The sequence below is a fragment of the Mauremys reevesii genome, linkage group 11, assembly GCF_016161935.1.
Source record: "Mauremys reevesii isolate NIE-2019 linkage group 11, ASM1616193v1, whole genome shotgun sequence".
Classification (NCBI taxonomy): domain Eukaryota; kingdom Metazoa; phylum Chordata; order Testudines; family Geoemydidae; genus Mauremys; species Mauremys reevesii.
In genome coordinates, this window is record NC_052633.1 from 14,371,655 (window position 1) to 14,398,036 (window position 26,382).

General features: G+C 45.9%; 1 protein-coding gene across 2 annotated transcripts in view; it reads right to left on the reverse strand.

The window, feature by feature from the left end:
* CPS1 (carbamoyl-phosphate synthase 1) overlaps nt 1-9,997 on the reverse strand; it is a 131,743-nt gene extending 121,746 nt beyond the window's left edge. Inside the window, exons 1-2 of one of the 2 annotated variants that reach the window (XM_039494420.1) lie at nt 9,938-9,976; nt 9,701-9,847 (exon numbers count right to left, since the gene is read on the reverse strand). In XM_039494420.1, the coding sequence (XP_039350354.1) occupies nt 9,701-9,826 (126 nt within the window). In that variant the 5' untranslated portion in view covers nt 9,827-9,847; nt 9,938-9,976. Of the gene's footprint in view, nt 1-9,700 lie in introns of both variants that reach the window. The other variant, XM_039494419.1, reaches the window with a different exon arrangement.
* Nucleotides 9,998-26,382: the final 16,385 nt, after the last annotated feature.

Below are 26,382 nucleotides of genomic sequence, written 5' to 3' on the forward strand. Positions count from 1 at the left end.
TGAGCATTAAGTGATATAAGCTGCAGTATCTCTGCTCCTTTCTGAAATGCAATGAAACTCCATTAGAGTGAACCCTATTATGCTAACTCCCTTGTTACAGTAAACATTCCCTGAGGCCCCCTTCTTCCAAGTGAAATCAACTAGTGGTCTCAGGTCTGCTCCCAGTTGACCGGAATCCCCACGACAAAGCCAGCCATCACCCTGGTCAGTAGAAGAGGTAAGGGGTGAATTGCTCTGAAGGCTGAATTTCTCTCTGAGGCATCCCTTCCTTTTCAGGGTTAACATATGTTGGTGGAGCAGGGTTGGTCCCATTTCCTGGGAGCTCATTCCTCTATGTTCTCCATCAGCCACTTAGTAGAAAAATTTACTTAAATCATAAAATCTTCATGCAGGCCCAAATCCAGCAACTCAGCAGACTTTGCTCTAGCTGGGTACATTTAGGGGAGGGGACAGGTGGGGTACAATTATGCAAAAGTCTTATAAAATCTAATATGGATGAAACCCAGAAAATTCTAGGAAAATTCAATTCAAAACCTATAGAATTTAATAGAGCATTATACAATTTCTTCAGGGTTTTTTTGAACAATTTTATAGACTTCTACAGGCAGGATTTAATTCTCTATTAAGTTCTACAGGATGATTTTTCCATTATTTTTCTATTTAACTCCCATAAGTGTCCAGACTCCATGCTGTGATGCTGCTCTAGAGACTGTTACACGTTAATAGGTCCACAGATGCTTATTTTCTATGTGAGGTTCAGATGCAGCAGAAATTCATTTTGTGCAATGAATCTGAATGCAAACCCTATCCCTGACTGTGCCTTAAACCAGAACCCTGGCCTAAACCTATCTAGAGCCTCATGGTGTCTTAGGCTCAACTCCAAATAAAACATACCCATATTTCTGCCCCTCTCAAGCACAGAGGTTCAAAAACCAGCTCAGACAGAAGGTATTAAAAGAAAGAATGACCATGTCCTTGCATGTGCTCTTTATTTTTGTAAAGGCTGCTCTCTTGGTATACCTGGCCAGAGCAGAAACAGGGACATCTTACAAGAGAGAATGTTCAAACAGGATTCCAGCTTACAAAGGGCAAAAGCAAAATTTTAATGCAGTAAAAGTCGCCACAGTGTACCACGATGGCAGAATGAATGGAATGTATTGCATTGCAATGCTGTATCACTGTGCTACATGAGTGAATGGTGGCTTTGCTTCATGCACACATCCCAGTTCCTGTTGCTTTTTCCCTAAAGTCTGCAGTACTTGTGGCAACAGTAATATCAGCATCCACAGAGCAATTGCCTAACTGCTGTCTTAACCATAATATCAATACACAATGCTGACAACTCTGTTTTATTTATTTTTACCAACTCTGCATCTCCGCTATCCTACATCTTAAATCCTTTCTTTCCTAGTTCATCCACGTCAGTGTTTTGCTGAGTGTCATACTCCTCTTGGGAAACACGCCAGTCCAGTATCAGACTCAGCATGTTCTTGGTGGCATTGTCTCTTATTTCTTCATCATCTCCCTCATTTAAGCAGACCAGGTCACAATTTTCCACACAATTTTTATCCAATCAGAAAATGGTGGTGGTTGGTTTTTTTTAAATGAAGCTTACTGCAAAAAACAGTTGACGTTCTCAAAATTGTACAGTTTTTGTGGAAATCTCCACAATATTTTTCCAAACCAATTTTCATGGAAATTTTACTGAAGTTGTTTTCAAATTCTCATTTACTGACTCACAGAAAATGAGGGAACAAATTTTGGTTAAAAATGTCCATTAAAATATCAGAAATATATTGTGAAAAATTTCATTGAAAATGAGAATGGGTCACTAAATGAACACTAAAATGGAAACAACTTCAAATTATCTCAAACTGTTGCCCCATTTTTTGATCAGTTCAGAAGCCAAACACTTCTCCATGGGAGGAGCCAATTTCTTTCCTCCCACACAGATGAAAAACACTTGGTCTGGAAATACTGGATCCAGATCTAGATCTGAAGCTCCCTGAAGGTTGAGAGGAAACAGGATTCTGGTCAGGAGTTTTGTTTCAAAATCATCTCTAAATGAGCTGCAACTAACTCATCTGCTTTTCCTTTTCTGTTCATCCACCTCCAACAATCCAGGGTGTCAGTGAGACTTTTCAGACAAGTGGATTACTGTATGCAGCGTTGTAGCCATGCAGTCCCCAGATTTTAGAGAGACAAGGTGGGTGCGGTATTATCTTTTATTGGACCAACTTTTGTTGGTGAGAGAGACAAGCTCTCGAGCTACACTGAGCTCTTCTTCAGGTCTGGGAGAGGTCTACACTTAAAATGCTGCTGCTCCTACACCAACAGGAGAGCTTCTCCCATCAGGGTAGTTAATCCACCTCCCCGAGAGCTGGTAGCTTTGGCAATGGGAGAAGCTCTCCTGTCAACATAGTGCTGTCTACACAAGGGTGAGATCACTATAACTGTTGCTTAGGGGTGTGGATTTTTCATACCTCTGAGCAAGGTAATTGTAGTGAGGAGGCGTGGCCTCTCTCTGAGATTGAAAGGGAGGGACTACTGCCCATCCCCTGGTGAGTGGGGCCCGGAAGGCCATGCCTGCCACGCTGGAGGCAGAGGGGTGGTACAGGAAGTACAAAAGGTGGACCCTGCAGCTCACTTGGGCTGCAGCCACCAAGGAAGATGGGTGCTTCCCACCTGCCCCTGGCATGGGAAGCCGAAGAGGACCTCTGCTGCCCCAAGGATTCACCAGATCTTCCAGAGCTGTCAGTCACCCCAGAGCTGTCAGTCACAGCAGACCGAGTCGCTGCTGGAACTGCCACTGGCAGTGCATCCCAGAGAAATGGAGGATGACCCCCAGATCCAGGTACACCCCAAGGGGAGGGCAGGAAGTAGCCCGGGGCAGCCAGCTGTAGTCTGGCTGAGTGGCTGCCTGATGCCAGGTTAGCGTGTTGCAGCCGGATCCCTGCTGACCCAGTGGCAGAACACTCCGCCCTCCGCCACTCTTAGGGCCCTGGGCTGAGACCTGGTGAAGTAGGGTGGGCCTAGGTTCCCATACTCCCTGCTGTCATCCCACCCTGGGGTGGCAGCCTCCCCACCTTAGGCTTGTGTTTGTTCACTGTCTACCAGAGTTAGGACGACAGATACGTGATAATAAGGAGGTGTGGCCTCCCTCCAAGATTGACAGGGAGGGACGGCCACACACTCCTACAGTATTTATACCGATATAGGTCTGTAGTGTAGACCTGACCTGGGAAAGGTACTCAGACCGAGGCCGGTCTACCACTTACATAGGCAAAATTTATATCGCTCTGGGTGCAGAAAAAAAACACACATACGGGCGACATAAGCATCATCGGCATAAGTGGTAGTGTGCACAGCGCTATGTGGGTGGGAGAACTCCTCCCACTGACGTAGCTACCACCGCTCGTTGGGGGTGGTTTCATTATGTCGACAGGAGAGCTCTCTCCCGTCGGCACTACACGAGCAATCTTACAGCAGTGCAGCTGCATTGGTACCGCTCTGCTGTTGTAAAGTCTCTCGTGTAGACATAGCCTGTGTGAAAAGTGTTCACCCAGAGGTGATAAGACAAAAACACTATTACTTGTGGGTGAACATTATCTCTGACCTCACAGTCCTCATCCTGAAAGGCAACCTACACAATACGTTCAAAAGACAAGCCTGGGAGCTTAAACTCATAACTTTGCTTGGCACTAAAAATCATGGTCTTAATAAAGACGGTGGATTTATGGCTTATTACAACAATCTGTTACCGACTAACAACCTCACTGCTCAGCTGCTTTCTCCTCCTCTTCCCCCTCCCCTCCCCCATGACAGGAAGGGTGTTAACGGGTCACTTCACCTTGAATAGTCCCTTGAAATGTGTGTTAACTACTTATACAAAACAATCTGTGCCACCTTGTATTTAGCTGTGACATTGAGTAAGGGCTTGTCTACCCTCGCTCAGAGGTTAGAAAAAACACCCCCCTGAGCGCAGCAAGTTTCAGCGCTGTAAAGTGCCAATGTAGACAGTGCACCAGCACTGGGAGCCGCATTCCCAGCACTGGGAGCTACGCCCCTCATGGAGGTGTTTTTTTAAGAGCCCTGGGAGAGCTCTCTCCCAGTGCTGCGCTGTGACCACACAAGCCATGTTAGAAGCAGCAAAGAATCCTGTGGCACCTTATAGACTAACAGATGTTTTGCAGCATGAGCTTTCGTGGGTGAATACCCACTTCTTCGGATGCAAGCCATGTTAAAGCGCTGCCGCGGCCAGTGAAATGGGACATTGCCAGTGAAGATGTGCCCTAAGTTTTCCAGACCTGAAGAGGTGCTCTGTGTGGCTCAAACGCTTGCCTCTTACCAACAGAAGTTGGTCCAACAAAAGATATTACCTCACCCACCTTGTCTCACTAAGGGGACTACTATTCATGCATACACAAGTCATTGCCGAATACCTCATCCAGCGACCAGCACAGGAAAATCCTACTACTTTATCTTTGTTAGTTTTTAAGCTGATATCAGAAATACTTTGAGAACTCTTTGCCTCCTGGAGTACTAGCAAAAAATCAATCCCATTAGGATCTAAGAGTGGATGGATAACTGAACATTCCATCTCATACTGCTTATATAGGATGACTCTCACTCTCCAAATTTAGCATGTTGAGAAAATATTTGTTAAAATTCCCTATTTCCAAATAAAGTTGCTTGGGCAACATTCATCCTCTCCCCTCCCCCTTCCTCCCCCCCCCCAGCATGTTTGCTTTCTCACACATTGGTGACATTTAATTTTACTGTCACTGAAGTTTGCATGAAGAAAATTTCTAAGTGCACAAGATTGTGCAGAGATCAGGTTTTATATTTGTATCAAGAGTGTGCATGTACTTATCTATCATAGACCAGAAACACCTCTCCTATCTGATTAGCATGAGTCAAATGGTGGATACCAACAACTTGCAGAAAACTGTTCTTGATCAATGTAGATATAGAAATAATTTGCCAAAATAAATAAATAAATAAAAACAAATAATTTTGAATAATGAATCTGCTCTCTGCTCACTGATAATCTGTGAGCAGAAGAGATTACACTCATTAAAATAAAATTTTCATTGCAAACTGTTTGCTCAGCTTTAACTATATAAGCTAGCAAGGTAGTTTCTGAAAGATATGAGCTGAATAAGAAGGTGGCTGCAGAATGACCACAATGAAAGTCAAACCTGGATGTTGAAACATTCACCACTTCTAGAAAAAACTGCAAAAAATCAGGTCTACTCTTCACTGTACACACACCTGAGACTAGTGCTTAGTGCTACAAGGGAAATGCATTTTATTTTCCTAAGAAAATTAAACAATTCTTTTCATCAAAAAGTTTTGCTAAATTTGAGGGGAGGGAGGTGTCAAAAAACAAAAAGCAAAGGTTTTTTTGGGGGGGAGGGGGGTTTGAAAAAAACTATATGAACCTATGTTATGAAAGAATTTCCATTTTCTCAGAAGTCACTTTGCATCCAAAAATTCTGAATTAAAAATTTTGGCCAACTCTACTGGTGTCCTACATCACATACTCCTGAGGGAAGTCTGTGCCCCAAAAATGCAAATTTTATTTATCAGTAAATAAATGTGGAGGCTCCAGCATGGTAGTGGGGTACATGAACCACTGGCTGCGCAGAGGTGGGAGATCACCCGGCAGCCCCCAACCCCCAGGACACCGACTCGTCAGTGAGGCTGCACTTGACAACATGCGAGGGCCAGGTCTGCCCCATAAACACCCCGGGCCTTGCCCCTCCATGCCAGCCACACCAGCTGTGGGCAGGCAGGCTCAGCAGGAACCAAGTATGGGGGGATCCAGGTGTGGGTTGAGAGGGTTCTGTGTGGGGCAATATGGGTGCAGGCAGGTCAGTGGGGGATCTGCATGCACAGGGGCAATGGGACTCTGCAGAAAGGTCCAGGTGAAGCTGGGTGGGGCTCAGCGGGGGGAGGGGGTCTGGTTGCAGCTGGTTGGGGCTCAGTGGGATGGGGGTCCAGGTGCAGGAGTCTTATCAGGGTGGTCCAGGTGCAGGGGGGAATGGGGCTCATTGAGTGGGGGTTCAAGTGTCAGAGGTAGAGCTCAGTGGGGTTCTGGGTATGGGGCATTCCAGATGCAGGGGTGAGGCTCAGCAAGGTGGGTGAGCTCAGTAGGGGGGTCTGGATATGGAGGGTCCAGATGCATGGGGTTGGATGGATGGGGGAACAGCTCCCTAAACAGTAACCCATCCTCCTGTGGCTGAGGAGCAATGAGGGCTGAAAGCAGGGGGGGGATCTTCCTTCAACCAGGGGAAGTTTCTGGTGGTGGATCTGACCCGGACCTGGCTCTGAGCCTGGTGCCGGACAAGAGCCTCACTCCGCCCCCCGCCGCAGTGATTTACCTCTCCGCCAGCTCCTCCAGGTGCCTGAAATGACACACCCATGCTGCTGCGGAGGGATGCATGACCATTCTTGCTGCTTCTCTTTGCTTCCCTGTCAGAAAATATATTTTTTTCTGTGGGGAAGCAAAAAAAATCTGCGGGGGACATGAATTCTGTGTGAGTACAGTAGTCAGAATTCCCCCAGGAGTAATAACAGCCAGGCGAACATCATGTAGCTCTGTCCCCCACTAGTGGATAAACTGTGTCTAGAGGTTTGTGAGCCTGCCGCTGCCTTCAAGGTAATGGACTTCGCCCTTTAGCTCATGTTTTTAGATCCAAAATTCCCCCCTGCATATGGCCCAGCCAGCGGTGTGTTTACATATCTTTGCTGTGACCTTCATTAAGGAGATAAAGCCAGAAGATGTTATTTCCACATTCATCTTCCATAAGTTTAACCATTCATTGGGCAGAGCACACATTTTGAAGGCATTAACCGCACATAAATGAGCAATACGAAAAGAACATGTATGTTACTTGCTTGTATCAGCCTCCCACCCGCCCCTCATGCCATTAGCCAATTGGGCAGGCCAGGTGCCTGAGAAACCTTGGAAAGAAGCTGCTGATACTAACTGGCTAGCGGTGAAGGAGTTATGCTGAAGATAGCAAGCAGCCTGTCGCAACCCACCTATAAACATATACATGCTTAGGTCTTTTTATGCATAGTGAATCTTAACACACTGCCCTTGATCAACCACCCATCAGCCAACATCTAGCTACACATACATTGGTCACTTTCAATGGCTTTAAGGTCACACCTTCTTAAATATTCCAAAAGCTACCATTAAAAAGACAACTAAATAATACAGTAGATGAACAGGTGTATCTTGGGATGACTGTATTATGGACACAGAGCTAATTGTGTTAGGAAATCACTCTGTAGCCTTATGAGCTTAGAATTAGGTACCACACAGAGGACACTAAGACCAAAATAGCTGGGCAGTTTTCTCTCTCTTAACCTTTTTAACTGGATGTGCCACCCAGCCTAGCAGACGCCTGTAAAGTGACCATAGGGGCCTTGTCCTTATGCAGTACTGTTGACGAGTTACAGTATACGTGCATACGCCTCTATAAATCTGTCCTTTAAAACAGTACAAGATGCCAGCCCAGAACATTAAACGCCAATATACTAATCACTGGGAAAAGAAAACCAAATCCATCAACAATCTAAAGTGGATAGCACGTGACTATCACCCTAGCAGATACTTCACTACGGTGAAACGTACAAAACAAAGGGAGATTTGTGCCAAATGCTGAATCAGTGACAGTGGGAGGAAGGAGAGAGATGACAGAAATGACACTGCAACCTGTAACAACCTGCCACCAGGTCAGGCATGAACACTGGTGACAAATGGAAACAGGGGATCAGATCCCCAGCACAGAACCCTGTCCCAAGCAGATCCTCTAACACACAATGGAGGGGTCTGTCTTGCTTTTTCAACCCTTCAACATGCTTTAGCTTGTCATACCAATAAAGTCTCATTGAATTGAACTGTGGCCTGCATATTTACTGTGTGGAAAGCTATATCATTTGTTTCACATGCATGGGGGGAGGGAGCTCAGTGTGGTTTTGGCATGCTAAACCCAAACCCAGTTGTTTCAATCCTTGAGGAGGCCACTTACAAGTCTGGGGGAAAATTGGTCCTGCTAGTGAAGGCAGGGGGCTGGACTCAATGATCTTTCAAGGTCCATTCTAGGAGATTGGTATGTCTCCAATTATTTTTTATTTTTTTTATTTTTATGTAAGTATGTCTCTTCTTCAAATGGCTGTGTTGGCTAGAGCTGTAAGGATGGCAGGTGTTTAATTTACCAAGCAGGACTGCAGTTGCCATTACAAGAGGAAGATCTCCTGCTCTCCAGACCTGAGCAGAAGCTGAAGCAGCCCTGGGTTTCATCAGTTAGAAGGAAGGGTTTTGCACTGGATTTTAAGGTAGGGGCAGACATGGGGATAATTCATGGCCACAGTAGATTCTTGGGAAAGGGAAGAAGCGAGATGGCAGGCTCCACCCGGAATACACCAGTAACAATGCAAGTGTCCTAGTCTAGAATTTTAACATATTTGCCAACTTCCATTCTTCACGCCTCTCTTTCTTTCAAAGCCCAATGTCCTAGACACCAGATGGGACACAGCACGAGTTGATGGCAGAGATGCCTTTTTCCTCCTTCAATTTTCTTCATCTCTACAATCATTTGTGGTTTAAGATTAACAGATCTCTGGTGGGAGCTAAGAGAGCTGCTCTCTGTTGTAATGCAATGGCCTGCAGATGTGTCTAGGGAAACTGGATGTCTCAGTGGATAGAGGCAATAATGATCAGTCTCATACAGTTGGGAATTAACTATGTTAGAAAACACCCATTGGGTACCATAACCTGGCTTCCCCTACAGCTTTTCCTATAACACTCCCCATAGTTATGATTCTGACACTTGTTAACAGTAGTGTGGCAGCAGGTTACATAGGTGCTAGAACTAGGGCAGTGAGGGATGCTGCAGCGTCCCCTGGCTTGAAGTGGTTTCCATTATATCCAGGGTTTACAGTCTGGTTCAATGAGTCTCAGCACCCCACTATCAAAATTGTTCCAGCACCCACGGCAGGTTACACAGGCAGAGGCCTGTTCTAGTCTGGATCTGCCTGATGATGATGAAACTTTCACTGCAAGTGCTACAGAATTTACACACCAGACCCAATTCCTCACTGCACTAGCTTTACACCAATATAACTTCCGCTGAAATCAACTGAGTTACACTGGTAAAGCTGGAAAAAGTTGCGGCTGGTGAATTCAGCTCTCTGTGTTGAAGACTGGGAGCTAAACTGATAGTATTTAAGCCACTAAACTAAAGGGCTCCAGTGTGAGACACGGGACTGTGTGTCTCCCATGGATTAAGAGTCTAAGGGCCAAACCCCAGTATAACCCCTTTAATAAGCTTAATCACATGCATAAAAGTTAAGCTCAGTTCAACAGGCATGTAAGTATTTCCTATTAAAATAAGATCAGCTCCTCTCGCTATCAGCACTCTGGAGATCTAAGGTGTTTGAAAAGAAAATACCTCTATAATATTTAACAGGAATAATGAACTTTCACCTTTCGGTGCAATTCACCCTACAATTTCAGCTCTGACTACAGAGTCCTACTCAATAAAACATTGTAGCCAAGCAGGCTCAGAGTAAGGCTTAGAATTAGAAGCTAGGTTTGGTTCGGTTTTAAGTCAGTCAACTTATCTGCCTCAAGCGGTTTATCTGCACACAAAACATATACTAGCGAGAGCTTGGTTATTATTACCTTGACACTTAAAAATCTGGTACCAGTCCTTGCCAAACGCCAGTGATGATGAGCAGCCACATTGCAAAACTCAAATCCGTCTTTCAAAGTCTTCACCACTTTGCAAGCTGTCAAAATTCTTGTCATCTTGAATAGGTTGATTGGTAACTAAAGTTAAAAAGAAAAAAAAAGAAAGATATATCCTACTTGTATTTTTTTAGACTTAGATACAGGCAGTCAGGTACTTTTGCAAATTACAGTAAAGGAAACAGAGGAGCAGCCAGCGTGTTGGATTGACTGCACAGCGCTCTCTTTTGCCTTCCCATTCTTTCTGGCATTAAAAGTCCTCAGTGTGGCCCCACCTTCTTCCCTCCCCTCCTCTGAAGAGTACTTACAACAGAGATGAACTGTGGTCATGTTGACTAGGTTGCATCATACATCGAATACTAACTGCTCCTGCTGGAGGACTGAAAGAATTGCAGGAAGCAACCAGAGAAATTCCTTATACATTGGCTTGTCAGAATTCAATTTTTATGTGTGTAATTTTGACAAATATTGTCAATGTTTATTTAACCATTTTTTCTATTTGTATCACTTTACATTTTAACATTTGCACGAAAATTATTGGGGGTGGGGGGGGGGTCAACATCACACAAAAATATACAAAGTAAATATCCTTAAATCAAACTCTAACAAGTCCTCAGCAAGCATTTTTCTTACATTGCCTATCTGTAAATTTAGATGATTATCAGTGGAAATATTTTTTCAACAATTTGTGTGTTCTGTGAAATTGACTTTTACACACATTCACTGATAAAAATCTAACCCTTCCAAACTAATTTATACAGGGAATAAATAGAGCTCAAATACACTAAGGCAATACCGTGGAATATTATTTAACAAGTAGATTAGGAACAGCTGCATTTATTCTTCCAATATTCTCCAGGACTGTATCATTAGAAAGATTTTTTTACCTATTAGGTTTCCTAGAGCTCTGGTGTGCGATGCTGCATATAGGTTACACATATTGGACAAAAGGAGGGGGAAATATGTGGTTGCTACCAACATGTTACGAAAGAAAGCAGGAAAATGGTAAGCTTGTAAGCTCTTTGGGACAGGACCTTCTTTTGGTTCTGTATTTGTACAGCACCTAGCACAATAGCAGGGTCCTAGTTCATGACTGGGGTGCCTAGATGCTGCTGCACTAAAAGTAACAATAAAAATATTTCTCAGCAAAGATCACAAAGTCAGCAGCTGAAATGGACTCCATGTGGTTTCCTAATTCTCGCCAACCATTGGTGAGCATCATGTATGTCGTGCAACTCCTCAAGTTCCCCAAATGTAATGTCATTCCCCATTAGACAGAGTGGGGGAAATGTATAATGAACCCAAAAACTGAGGGAGAAACATACGTTTGTTTTCATACATTATTCTCATTATTGATTTAAAACTGTGGGCCCAGTTTTAAAGCACAAATGCCTTAAATAGGATCCCCGGCTCTCCCAAATGAACACTCAAAGTAGCAGGTAGATACATAAAACTGGGTAGGTGTTCAGCCCAGCACTTAGGCATATATTATGTCAACAGATTTGAGTGCCCTATGTATGTACCCACATTCTCTCAGCAATACATATGCAATTGGAAAAGCTTTAGCTGAACAGAATGCAAGTACCGCATGGTAGCATTTCCTTCAGCTCCCACACATCGTGTTACTAGTTTTAAGAGCTGGGTGCCTGATACAAGAGAAGGAGAGGAGAACACCCTGGGAAAAGGCTACATGGTGGGGTCGTGCCCAGAATGTTGTGGGCCCGTATGAGAGAAGGGTTCAGAATTAAGAAGTGGGCATAGGTGGCCAGAGGAAAGGAGATGGATGTAGTTGGGGAAATGGGAAAGCAAACCTCAGATCGGTTAGATAAGCACTACAGATGTGGGGGGCTTATCTGAACCCAGCCAGCAAACCTCTTGGATATTCACTCATCACTAGAGCTGCGGTGAGGGAAGGAAAACACTTCCAAAATCAAATAGCAGGCAGCCGTTCAATCTCAGATTCAAAGAGGGAATGACAGGAGATGTTTTGCCAGGCAGCAGAATGCCCTTGATGCAGCCTGACGGTATGTATTGAAGAGGGGACGTGTACAAAGAAGGCAGGCATGTTCATGAATGAATGAATACCAAAGTAGTGCACTTTGTACTGGAAAGGTCATTCTGAACTCATGCAAACACACAACCTCATACATGCAATTCATAAACTAGTATTTTTTTCTATGGACTCAGCATTTTACATCTGTTAAGTTATATTCACACTATCACAGGTTATATTTAAAGTGTTGGGTTGTTGTTTTTTAGCTTTCATTGTGTTGGATAATATTCAGTGATTGAAAGTCAAAATCTGATTCTGCATTCTGGGTGGGTGATGTGATATAATTTATTCGACCAGCTTTTGCTGGTGAGAGAGACAAGCTTTCAAGCTACAGGGAGCTCTTCTTCAGGTCTGGGAAAGGTATTCAGCATGTCACAGCTAAACACAAGATCCAACAGAGAGTTAGCATAAGCAGTTAGAATAGGTGCTAAGGGACCATTGAAGGGGAAGTGGCTAATAGTCATTGTTAGCCATTTTTCTTTGGTTTTTGGTATATTTAGGTACAAATTCTGCTCCCAATTTTACTTTGTGAATCTCCATTGAAGTCAGAGGAGTTAGGCCATGTCTACACTATCACTTATGTCAGCAAAACCTATGACACTTAAGGGTGTGAAAAAACCATACCCCTGAGTGACCTAAGTTTAGTCGGCATAAGTGCTCGTATACACAGCGCTATGTCGGTGGGAGAGCTTCTCCTGCCAACACAGCTACTGCCCATCGTTGAGTGGTTTTATTATGTCGATGGGAGTGCTCTCTCCCATCGACAGAGAGCAGCTATACAAGCGATCTTACAGTGGCACAGCTGCATCAGTACAGCTGTGCCGTGTAAGTTTGTTAGTGTAGACATGGCCCGAATAGTTTACTCGAACAACAGAGTAAAGTTTGGCCCAAATAGTTTACTCCCTTGACACATTATTTGTGAATTTGTACTTGTCACAGGGCACCTCAGTCACTACCCAGTGTACTTTGCTGCCTGGCCAGTTCATGTGGCCTCACTGTCACAAACACACCCCAGGTTATTACCCTTTCACCAGCTCGGTATTTATTCTTTTGTTACAAAGTATCACAGCATACTGCAGCCTTACAGCAAGAAGTCATTTCTCCGCAGCCTTCACTCCTCAGCCCAGGCTCACCTCTGAGCCTTCCTTCTGAGCTTCCCCTTGCTTCCTGTTCCTTCCACTTACGTCCTCCCAATTACATCATAAGCCCAGTGATTGCCACCCGGGTACTAATGATCTCCCAACACAAAGTGTGTAATTTCTCAGAGCTGAGCCTACAGCCTTCTTCATGCTGCAACAACATCAGTGACCAGCGTGCCACTTATAGTGCCCTGTCACTACTAAGAGTGCGTTGTCTCTCTCTCTCTCACACACACACATACATCGCACCCCCTCATTTCACTTGAGGCCTTTTCTTGCCTCTGGAAGAGGTCTTCTTTGCTGCCCAGATCCTACCCTCTTTAAAGGGTTGGTATTCTACTGAGGGTTCCTGTTCCCTTTGGGGCTGGCCTTCCATGGACCACCAGTGAGGGTCTCCTGCTATCCACCCACAGAAGACACACCTAGAGGGTGGGGATTTCCCCCACAGCTCCATCTCTGCCCATTGGTCATCTCACCAATCACAACCCACAGATCTTTCTTCCAGATTACTTTGCTCTTAGCTTATATCTACCTGTGTGAATTGTCCCTCTAGAGCCACCGCCTCACGATCCCTCTCTTCCCCCGTCTTATCTTGCCCCTGGTTCAGGACTATCAGGGTAGGTTCACCCACCAAAGCTTCCTTGTCAGGACCCCTCTCTTCGACTTGTTCTCCATCTTGTGCCTTGGCTTGGATTTGTCCTCCCAGGAGCCAGCAGAACCTCCTCCCTCCTTCTCTTCTAGGTGTCCCTGATCTAGCACACTCTGTTCCACTGCCCCTCCTCACATTTTACTCATCCCTCCAATGTCCTCCAGTGTCTGACATCTTTCTGAGCATGTTACCACGTGTCTAGGGTTCTCATGAACTGGACCTGGAGAACTCTCTAGAGTGTCCACACTCGTGAGCTTTTTGTGCGGTCCCACTGGTTGGGGTCCCTTCCCCCAGCATCCACCCTTTTCACACAAGGGGAATGAGGTCCCCTCTCTTCCTAACATTACCGAGTAAGGCAACAACTTTACTATCCCTACCCTCTGCCACCTAAACTTTCCTTCTACTTCCAAGGGAATAACCGACGTAGGATAAGTGCGCTTTCTCCATGTGTACAATAAATCATTATCAGCGCCCCCTCCTGTTGCCACTGCCAGGGGCGGCTCTAAGTATTTTGTCGCCCCAAGCACGGCAGGCAGGCTGCCTTCGGCGGCTTGCCTGCAGGAGGTCCCCGGTCCCACGGATTCAGCGGCACGCCTGCGGGAGGTCCACTGAAGCTGCGGGACCAGCGGACCCTCCACAGGCATGCCGCCGAAGGCAGCCTGCCTGCCGCCCTTGCGGCGACCAGCAGAGCGCCCCCCGTGGCTTGCCGCCCCAGGCACGTGTTTGGCATGCTAGCGCCGCCCCTGGCCACTGCAGCCTAACCAGGACACTCCATACACAGGAACACGCTGCTGCTGAATCTGCAACATCCCTTGTCGTTCTTCAGCCTACTTTGACAGGAATCGTCCTTATCCCTGGTCCCCCTTTTATACCTGGTCACCCACAGAACTCTGCGAACCTGCAGTCCACGTAGGGGCACTCTCTCTTTGTGTGTCCTGTGCCCCTGCACGGAGGGCAAGCTATTGTGTGAGCAATTGGGGCCCCTTTGTTAGTCCCGGGCATTTCTTCCTGGCCTTCACAGCATGAGGTTCTTCAACCTTCTTCCCCCCGTCCTTGGTCCTAGGGCTATTTCCATGGAAAGTCTGCCTCCACATACTCCTCTCTTCATTTTACTGCCGCCTCTCATGATTCTGGCTGATGCCTCCAAACCCAGACCCTTGTAGTCTCGGGGATGCTGTGTGTAAACTGTTCCAGAGGGCCTCAGTCTCCTGTCTATCCAGCTGTACCCATCAAATGGCTCAGTCTGACAATTTCTGCAAAGGCCATAGGGACGTATCCTGCTATTCCACCTGGGATGCCCTGAATTTTTGGCAGTATTTCTCTGCTGACAAGCCTGCCCTGTCTAAAATAGCGGCCTTCAGCGTATCATAATCTTTGTCCTGGCACTCACTCAGGGCCACATCACCCAGATAAGGGGCTAGTCAAAGGTCTTGTCCCATCTGAAGCTAGTAGCCACCTGCTCAAAGTAAAAAAGCAACAGGGTCATCCTGTGGTGCCATCTTACGTAGTCTCAAGCCCATCATTCACCAGCAGCTTTGCTGTATCTGGGTCTGTCACCTGAAGAACTCTTGCCAGGTTTGCGGCTGCCCTACTGCCAACACAGAAGGGCTTGCCAATCCGCCTGCTGGGTCTTCTGCATCTCCTTTTCTTGTTCCACTAGACAGTGCATCTCGCCCCTGGTGCCCACCTCACCTGCCTTGGCACAGGTTACCCCTCAAGATTCCTTCTCTCCGCTGCAAGAGTTAATACTCCTGGACAAGCCCCCACTTGTCACAGGGCACGTCTGTCACTACCCAGTGTACTTCACTGCCTGGCCAGTTCATGTGGCCTCACGGTCACAAACACACCCCAGGTTATTACCCTTTCACCAGCGCCGTATTTATTCTTTCCTTACAAAGTATCACAGCGTACTGCAGACTTACAGCAAGAGGTGGCTTCCCCACACCCTTCACTCCACAGCCCAGGCTCACCTCTGAGCTTCCTTCTGAGCTTCTCCTTGCTTCCCGTTCCTTCCACTTATATCCCCCCAATTATGCCGTTAGCCCAGGTGCTCATCATCTCCCAACACAAAGTGTGTAATTGCTCAGGGCTGAGCCTGCAGCCTTCTTCATGCTGCAGCAACATCAGTGCCCAGCGTGCTATGTATAGTGCCCTGTCACTACTACTAGTGCCCTGTCGTGGTATTGTATGAATGAGCTGCTCTGGTAGAAAAACTAGTGCTCTTATTATTATTTTATTACTGTAGTGCTTGGCTGTTGGACTAGTACCCCTCTGTGCTAGGTGCTGTACATACACACAATACAATGGTCTTTCTTGTAGGCCCAGTCCTCCCCGAATGTACAGTGGTGCTGTACCACCGAGTGAGTATGCGGAACTACACTATCTGTATTTCTTAACACCATTCCCTCTTTATTATTAAAAAATGGATTTGTAAAGTCTATTAACGAGCTCTCCAGGGACCAAAAGGATATTACCCCTCAAATCTTGGAACCACTTCCCTTTCCAAAGTCACTGCAATTGCATAAGGCAGGAGAAGCAACCCATTCGCAAAGACCAGGAAACAACTCCCAAATTAGGTGGTATGATGTCAGGATGATAAAACAGAAGTGAAGAACCGCTGACTTTCTACAGCCAGCAAATGCATCAGGCATTGCTAAGAGAGCTCTTAAACATGTCATTAGTCTGTTGCTATTGAGGGCAGCATTTAAACACTTACTTAACTTTAAGCACATGCTTAAATGTGATTGCAATGGGACTTAAGCATATGCTTAAAGTTAAGCACATGTTTAAGTACTGTCCTGAATAGGATTGTTGTCTTGAGTCAAAGCCAAAATGGAAATAATCGAGAGAAAGAAACAGTATAGGAAAAATAAAGTGTATCTGATTTTTCTATAAGGGAACCTCACTGTTAGAGCTAACACTTTTATCAGATAAGATGTGAGTTTGGGTGGCGGGGGAGAGGGTTGTTTTTTGCCAGTATGTTTCCTTCCCTCTCCTCATCTCTTGTGCAGGTCAGTTTAAATTCGTCCCAGGATAAAGGACATACATTTGAGAAGTTAGGGACTTTAAAGCCACGAAGCCAGAAGATCTGTCAGATAGTAACATCTAAAATACTGAAAAACAAATCTGAAGAGGGTGACCAGTGTTATTTGGATGTCACTATACTGGAAAATAGTCTTTTTAAATTATTTTTTTGGGGGGGGGACACTGAACTTTATTTCACATTTATTTACAGTGTCCTGCCTAGATACAGAGTAGAAGGAGGAGGCAAATGTGCATATTAAACAGAGATACGTTTTAAAATTGTTCTAAGTGTAAAACCCAGAAGCGAACCTTTAAGGTTTCTCAAACTGTTCACTCAAATGTAGAATCACCTAAAATCACTAGACACTTGTGAAAATCTTGGCTGTAACTGATCACTAATTCAGTCAAAATAAAATTAGAGTGGAACTTTCCTCAGAGGCCTGCTCCTGTCCCCATTGAGATCAATGGCTGCAGAATTGGGCCCATACTGAATGAAGCTTGTTCTACCCAAAAAATCCCCAGAAAACCTATTTCATTATGCACAGAGGTTCCCAGCAGCCAAAACAGCAGTTCATTCATCGCTGCGCATGAAAACTACAGGAAGATTTCATTCTACTTGAATTGAGCTCACTAGAGGGGAAAGTTCAAATCCCACAGGAAGTCAGACTTCATGTCACTGTCCTGCATTGGGGGCGGAAGGAAGAGATCCATACTTATGCTGCCTGCCAGATCCAATACTGTGCAGCCTTTCTGCAGCTTACAGACTGGAACAGGGTGACAAGATGTCCCGATTTTGTACGGACAGTCCCTATTTTGGGGTCTTTTTCTTACATAGGCTCATATTACTCCCCATCCCCGTCCCGATTTTTCACATTTGCTGTCTGGTCACCCTAGACTGGAGAAGCAGCTGCTTCCCTTCCACGAGGTTTCCTAGCCCCTGGATCCGTGTAAATTAGCTCCAGTGATCCTTCCCTGTTTTACCCCCAATACTACCCTCTTCACTAGTAGATTCAGAATTGGCACGCACCTCATTCTGTGGAGCCCATGGACCACAATGCATCAATACACCTAAGCTCATGCTTAACTTTAAGCACATAACTCATTCCATTTCAGCATACATTTAAGTGCTTTGTTGGATTAGGGCCATGATGTGCAACAGCCTGCTTGCATAGCCACCCTACTTGTGCCTCCTGGCAGAAGGGTCCCGTGCAGATCCCATGAGACCTATGGCCCTGGATGGGCCAGTCACCAGTGAGGGAACTTCCAGAATTTAAAAAAAAAAAAAAAAAAAAAAGTCAGCTGCTTTGTGCAGTAACCATGGACTCAGCGATTCCACCTTCCACTAAGACACACAATATAAGCAAACAGCTTGAGTGGAAAGGGGTTTTCTTTTTATCTGAAGAGTGCAAATAGGCAAATAAGTTAAGCAAGGCTCTGAATGTAACCAGTGATCATGAGAAGGGGTTATCTGAAGTCAATCAATGAGTTATCTGATAGGGGTGGCATGAGCAGGATTATCACCATTCTAAATTAAACAGATTTCTTTTGCAAAAAAATGCTCCCTGCAAATAGGACATTTTGCAATACCCTTTGTAGTGGTTGACCGGGACAACAGGTCATGCTTAGGGTCATGGTGGGAAATTCTGCTTATAAAACAGGACTGATATACCTTATATAATTTCACACACCATGCACACACCAGTGGTCACGAGTTTGACACACCCCTTCTGATTTTATAAGTCCAGTTTTGCATCCACAAAATCGTGCCCATCATTTTGCACTTGCAATTAATTGCTAGACCAAATAATTACAGGCCATATCCTCAGCTGTCATAACTCAAGGTAATAAAAATACTACCTCACTCTGCACCATAGCTCTCAAAATGCTTTACTAAAGGAGGTAATGGCCATTATCCCCATTTTACAAAAGGGAAAACTGAGGCACAGATCCATGAAGTGACTTGCCCAAGGTTATCCAGCAGGCCAGTCACAAAGCTGAAAATAGAATCAACATCTCCTGTGTTCCAGTGCATTCTCCTATCCACATTGAGCCACAGTGCCTCTGTCAGTGAAGCTACACTGATTTACACTATGTTTAGCTATATGACTGTGCCCATAAATCTGGTACATAGATGTTATAGTCTGGCCTGCAGTCAATCGATGACCTAAGCTGTATTCAGAGACAGGCTGGTTTGAGATCTTTAAAAGTCAGGCCCACTCTTTGCTTTAATAACCAGACTGAAAAAAAATTAAAGGGTCTCTATGCTCAATTCCCCTGCTTCACCCTGCACTTCCACTGACCTATATTCTTTGAGTGCATGTTCCCCTTTGAGTGTTATTTTTAAAGTAATTTCTGCTGGTAACCCCCAGGAACGAGATATAGAACTCCCCATTCATCCATATGTACAGGTTGATCAACTGATCCAGAGTTTAAACCATCAGGGCTTAGAGAACTCAACAACTGTTTTTTTCATGGTTCATCTGTCAGAGTGGGATGTGCGTGATCAATTTTTGACCAGGGGCTAAAAGTCTGTGAGGAAAATGGATGCAATGTGAGGTTAAGGAGAAAACAGCTGTTTGTTTTCATGCTAGCACTGGAGCAGTGGGTAGAAAGGCCTGACACGGATTTGAAATGCTCTGGCGCATGAGAGTCTGGCTTTTTTATTGCTATTGTTTGTATTACAAAAGCACCTACAGGTAGGATTGCCACCTTTCTAATGGCTGGTAACCGTACCCCTGGGGCCCTGCCCCTTCCTCTGCCTCTCCCCCCTCCCCCCCAGGCCCCACCCCTGCTCTGCCTCTTCCCCCCAGATTAAAAAAATGGACACCAGGGCTTGTCCATGGCACCGGGACACATAAGCCGAAACCAGGACTGTCCAGGTGAAAACCAGATGGGTGGCAACCCTACCTAGAGGCCTCAGCTGAGATCAGAGCCTCATAGTGCTAGGCCCTGTACACACATACATACACACACACACACACACACAGAGCTGAATTCAACATGATTGAATTCAATAAAGATAAGTGCAAAGTACTTCCCTGAGGAAGGAAAAATCAAATGGACAACTACAAAATTGGGGAATAACTGGCTAGGTGATAGTGCGGCTGAAAAGGATCTGGGGGTGATAGTGGGTCACAAATTGAATATGAGCCAACAGTTGCAGATGCAGTTGCAAAATAGGCTAATTTCACTCTGGGGTGTTGAGATGGGGTGTGTTCTCCATACTCACCCTGAAGGGGTTAACATAGGCCAGATGGGCCAATTCACCGATTAGGCTGCAAGCTGGGGGATATTTACGCTGAGAGGAGAGCCCTGATTAAGGGAAGCTCACCAGTAGAGGAACAGGAGGGGCTTCTATAAAACCAGGGAGCTGGTGGTGGCCAGGGGCTGCAATCACTCTCCTAGGGATAAGGGAGAGAAAGGGGTTTTGGTCCGAAGAGGAAGGGTTTGTCTAGCAGACCCGGGTGATAAGGGCGTAGCTAGGGTGCAGAATGCGAGCCTAGGACAGGCAAGGTAGGAAGTAGTCCAGGGGAGAGGCAGGAAGGTTTGGGGTAGTACAGACCTGGGCTGCTGGAGATAGGGCCTGTACACTGGAACCCAGAGTTCCCCCTAGCAGCCATTGAATGAGTGGCCCAGTCTGGACTGTGATCTTGAAGACGGTCCAGGAGCATTCGTCCCAGTCACTGGGGGAGTGACTCACCCAGGACAGTGGATGTAAGGACTGCCTGGGATGCTGTGGAGGACTTTAATAGAACCACGGAAGGGGCGGACTATTGTGACTTGGCTGGAGCGCTAAGCTACAAAGACGAGGCGCTGCAGCTCGTGACGAGCAAGAGAGAGGCTGCAGAGCAAGACAACGGGCCAAGAAACCGCAAGAAGAGGGAGTTAGGCTGAAAGAGCTAATCCCCAGAGTGGCCAGAAAGAGGCAACTCTAGCAGTGACTAGTGAACTCTGTGACAATGTGGTGGAGAATGCAGGCAGGGCCTGTTGCTGTCCCCCCTTGTTCTCCACTAGGGACTCTTTTTGATTATCCTGGGTGTGGTCAAATCACCCTCCTTCTTCCCTGAGTCAAGTCCCTGAAATATTGGGAATTCTTTCCTGGGAAAGTCTGCATCCACTAACTCTTCTGCAAGCTTTACCGTTTCCTCTGGGGTTGCTGGCTGGAATGGCTGGACCCAAATGTGTGCGCTTTCGGGAGGCTCTGGAGAAATTGCACCAATGTCATCAAGTCTATTATTTCCTCCACACTTGGGGTGTCTGGCCTTAGCCAGTGAATTGCCCAGTCTGTTATTTTTTGCGCAAATACCCTGGGTTGCCTCCAGTCCATCTAGTGGCCCAAAATTTCTGTCATTTTTTGACCAAGAGGCCAACCCAGTCCAGTGTAGGTACCTTTACCCTTGTCATAGTCCTGGGCCTGTTCCTCCCTCAGGGCATAGAGGCAGCCTGGTCTTCTCTTGACAAACAAAATGCCACTTGGAGGGCCCACAATCCCTTATTCCATCAGGCTTTCATTGCTACCCTCTCAAAAGTTAGTAAAAGCGCATCAGGGTCATCTGTGCGGCCCATCTTACACAGGCTCACCCTCTATGTCCCACTGCTGTTCTGTATCACGGGATTCACCCGGCCCTGTATTAGTTGCCGCTGCACGTGCACCTGTTCCTTTATGAACTCTTGCAGGCTCTTCTGCTGCTCCACCTGCCATGCAAGGAGGGACTGCTGTTCTATCTGATAGGATTCCTGGAACGAATGCATAGCCTTCTGCATCGCTCTTTGTTGACCCACCAACCATTATAGGGTCTGCTCCATTGCCCGAACACTGACTCCTCGCACTGGCTTTCCCTGTCTGGTCTTCTGTCACCGTCAATGGGGAAATCACGCTCCCAGACAAGCCACTGTGTGTAACAGGACGTAGCTTCTTCCCCATGGAAACTGTACTGACTCCACTGGGTGTGCACTCAGTGACCTTTTATTTCTAGTTCCCTCCAACAATCCTAGTCCAGACGTATTGACAGGAGTCTTGCATGTAAGACATGGAATGTAACTGTCCCGTTCTACTTGACACTGGTGAGGCCTCAGATGGAGAACTTTGTCCAGTTCTGGGGTGCTACAGTGTAAGAAAGTTGGACAAATTTGAGTGCATTCAGAGGAAAGCAACAAACATGACAGAAAATTTAGAAAACACAACCTATGAGGAAAGGTTAAAAAACTGGGCATGTTTAGTCTTGAGAAAAGAAGACTGAGAGGAGACCTAATAACAGTCTTCAAATATGTTAAGGGCTGTTATAAAGAGGACAGTGATCAATTGTTCTCCCTGTCCACTGAAGGTAGGACAAGAAGTAACGGGCTTAATCTGTAGCAAGAGAGATTTAGGTTAGAGATTAGGAAAACTTTCTAACTATAAGATTAGTTATGCTCTGGAATAGGTTTCCAAGGGCTGTTGTGGAATTCCCATTATTGGAGGATTTTAAAAACAGGCTGGACAAACAGCTGTCAGGATTGGTCTGGGTTTACTTGGCTCTGCCACAGCACCCAGGGCTGGAGTAGGTGACCTCTCACGATCCCTTCCAGCCCTCCATTTCTATGATTGTATTGTAAGAGACAGTCCCTGCCCAGATGACTTTACAGTCTAAATCAGTGATGAGCAACCTACAGCCAATGGGAGCTGCTGGAAGCGGCACAGGCCGCAGGGACGTGCTGGCTGCTGCTTCCTGCAGCTCCCATTGGCCGGGAACGGCAAACCGCGGCCACTGGGAACTGTGGGCAGCCATGCAAATGTAAACAGTCTGGCGGCCCGCCAGCGGATTACCCTGACAGGCCACAGGTTGCCCACCACTGGTCTAAATGGATAAGACAAAGTGGGAGAGGTGAAAGAGAAGCATCGAGAGGGAAAGTGACTTGCTCAGGGTCACACAGCAGGCGAAGTGGTATGGCCAGAAATAGTCCCTAAACCTCCTGAGTCTACACACCACTTACTATAGCACACTAAGATATTTAATGTTTCTTGCGTCGATGGGTGTTGGTATTGTTGGGTTATGTTTCTTTAGTGTTTCAACCTCTTTACCTGTGTCGTGACGAAAGGGCTATTTGCTAAAACAGCAAATTTTAAGTGGATTTCTGAATATCTGTGGAACGCAAATCTCATATTTGCAATGATACGCATTCTCCCCAGAAACCCATTCCTAACACTCTTCTAAATCAAAGAAAAGAACCACATCACGTGACTTGTGTCCAATCAAGCAGGGCACATTTCAAGTTCTCAGCATCAATTGTCAGCTACTGCTACGCATCTGCTCCACCCAAACAACTGAGTTGAGTGCGGATTCTTCCTAAGACGTATCTGGAAGCCATGGAAGCAGTCTGCATATGGCAGCATGGTCCCTATATGACCATGCATGACTTTTCTCTAGCCACAGGATCTTTCTGAGTGTGACAAGTGTACAGATCATGGAACAGCCACTGGTTTAGCACACCACTGCCCTGCCCATCCCAGGGGATAACCCTTTCTCATCCTATGGAAGGATTCAGAGGAGATTCTCTAATCTGAACTGATAAAATTTCCTGCTCCCTGTGGGTCTTCTCTCACAGTGGAGAATGTGGCATGTATGAGTTATAGAGAGTAAATGGGACACTGGGCTAAAATGAAAATAGTGATGGGGGAACCATATGGTTTTTTGGGTTTTGTGTAATAGCCATAACTCCCATGACCCATACCAAAGAAAAAAAATCATGACTATCTAGACTGTCTGTTATCTATAAATGTATTATTTTCACCCTATGTAAAAATGATACCGCTTCCCTTGAGGACTTTAATGGCAAAACTATCTATACGTTCAGCTCAGCTATGGCAGTAAAATGACTCTCATTTCCTCCTTAAAATTACATTAGAAGACCAAAAAAAAAATCAGAGCATCTCTTACATCAGTGAAAATCCAGAGTAACTCACGTGAAGCCAGTGGAGTTTTGGTGGAGTTCCACTGATGTGAGATGAGACCCAGGCCCAACAGAGTAACTGAAAAGTTTGAATCAATCAAGTTACTCTGGATTTATACTGGTGTACCTGAGATCAGAGGGAGAGATTTGGAAAAGCAGCTGATGGATTTTGGAGCACAGGTTGTATTGATTTCATGGGACTCATGCTTCTAAATCCTGAAGTTTTTGTTTGTTTGTTTGTTTGTTTGTGATCTTCCCCAGAATCTAGGGCCTTAGATTTCTTTTGTTAAAGAGTAAGGATATCATTTGCAAATTCTCCTAAGTTCCCTTCAAAAGTAGCTTGGGCACTTAGGTTCCTATGTCCCATTGACCTTCAATAAGACCTCACCTCCTAAATTATTTAGGTGCTTTTGCAAATTTTACCCTACAAGCCTGTTCCTGAGATATACCAAGCCCCTTCTGATTAGGCTTTAATTTATCTTTACCAGACAACAAGATTGCAACAGAGGATTCCACAGCAGAACTGAACTGGAGCCAGTGAGGTGAGTTTTCGCTCACACTGCACTATTAACAACTTTATGAAATCCTCTTGTGATGCTAGCAAACCAGCCAGCTCTTGCCCAGACTTCAGGCATTAGCTAAGAATTCATAGCTGAAAGACCAGACCAGGTCACCTGTATGTTGGTTTTACTCAAAATAGGTATTAGTCTTATAAGGATGTATTTAGTGTTTAGATTGTATGAAATGCTTGTAAGTTGCTGCATGCACTTAATTTCACTTGTAATGTCTATATTTCATGCCATAAGAAAATAAGTAAGTTTTGCTTTATAATTTTGAAAATGTATGCTTTAAACTTGTAAACCCCGGCACTGGAATCGTCCCCCCTGCTCATCCAGAAAGATTATCAAAATCAGGTGTTCCATGAAGGAACATCACAATACAAAGGATTTGTTAATGGGCCTATTACCCCTTGGAAATGCTATGTGCAAGGAAGCTTGTCCTGTGGACTTGGCAGCTGAATGAAGGAAATCAAAGTCACAGGAAAATTTTCCATCTCTTTGCCGTTTGAACTCTGACTAGGTTAGAGACACCAAACTAAAGCCAGAGATCCCCAGGGGCTGCCTCCTGGATCTGCCCTGAAATTCACTTTGAATGGACAGATCACTACAACTCTGTCACTCTAAGGGCTTGTCTACACTTGCAAGTTTGTTGCCAAAAACTGGCTTTTGGCAACAAAACAGCGATAGTGTACACACTGCAAGGTCACTTTTTTGGGAAAAAAAACAACCCTAGTTTTGGTGACAAAAAACTTCCACCCCTGCTAGAGACTTGTCATTTCCCCCTCCCTTTATTGTCGACAAATAGCCAGTGTAGACACCACAGGGTCTTCTTCTGATTTTATTGGCCTCCAGAAAGTATCCCACAATTCCCATGCTGCCACTCTGGTCAGCGAGTTGAACTCTGCTGCCCTGTAGTCAACCCGCCCCTCCCTCTTGCAGGCCCCAGGACTTTTAAATCTCATTTCCTGTTTGCTGGCTTCCCAGAGGAGCTTCCCAGGTGAGCATGGCTGGCTATCGCCCCAAACACACGGCCGCTTGGACCACTGCTGAATTGTTGGATCTGATCAGTATATGGGGAGAGGAGTCTGTTCGGTCGCAGCTGTGAGTGACCCATAGGAATAGGGACACATATATGGAAATTTTGCAAGGCTTGTGTGAAAAGAGCTATGATCGGGACACACAGCACTGCAGAGTGAAGATAAAGGAGCTGAGACAGGTGTACCATAAGGCGTGGGAGGAGAACCATCGCTCCAGTGGTGCACCTAAGACCTGCCGCTTCTATAAGGAGCTGAAAGCTATCCTTGGTGGTGACCCCACCTCCATCACCAATAGCCCCGTGGATACTTCGCAGGCTGCTGAAAGAGGGGGTAACCCTGAGGCTGAAATTGTGGATGAAGAAGTCGAGTTAGAAGAGGCTGTGGTGCTCCCAGTGAGGTCACCAGGTGGGGCATGCAGCCAGGAACTTTTCTCCACTCCAAAAGTGCTCAACGGGGAGCAGGAAACAGATGAGACTCTGGGTAAGTTCCTGTGGCTTGTGTAGGGAATCAAAAAGTGGGAGGCCCCTCATTGTCAAAGTGGTTCCTCAAAGCCTCTCTGATGTTAATAGCAGCCCTCTGGGCTCCTCTGACAGCCCTGGCATCTGGTTGTTCAAACTGTGCAGCCAAGCGCTCTGCCTCCGTGCTCCACACCTGAGCAAACATTTCACCCTTAGATTCACACAAATTATGCAAAGTGCAGCACAGGAATATTATCCTTGGTAAGGGCTAGCTTGCCATTGAGGCACCTCCAGCGAGCTTTCAAACAGCCAAAGGCACATTCGACTACCATGCAGCACCTGCTCAGCCTGTTGTTAAAATGCTCCTTGCTGGTGTTCAGGTGCCCTGTGTAAGGTTTCATGAGCCAGGGCTGTAAGGGGTGAACTTGTGGTCTGGAAAGAAAGTCCCCGCCTGCAGCTTTCTGTATAGGCCGCTGTTCCTGAAGATGTGTGCATCATGCACCCTTCCAAACCAGCCTGCATTGATGTCTGTGAAACGCCCCCGGTGATCCACAAGCGCCTGCAACACCATGGAGAAGTATCCCTTCCTATTGATGTATTCAGAGGCAAGGTGATCTGGCACTAAAATTGGAATGTGTGTGCCACCAATGGCCTTACCACAGTTAGGGAAACCCATCTCTGCAAAGCCATCCACTATGTCATGCACATTTCCCAGAGTCACGGTCCTATGCAGCAGGATGCAATTTATTGCCCTGCACACTTGGAG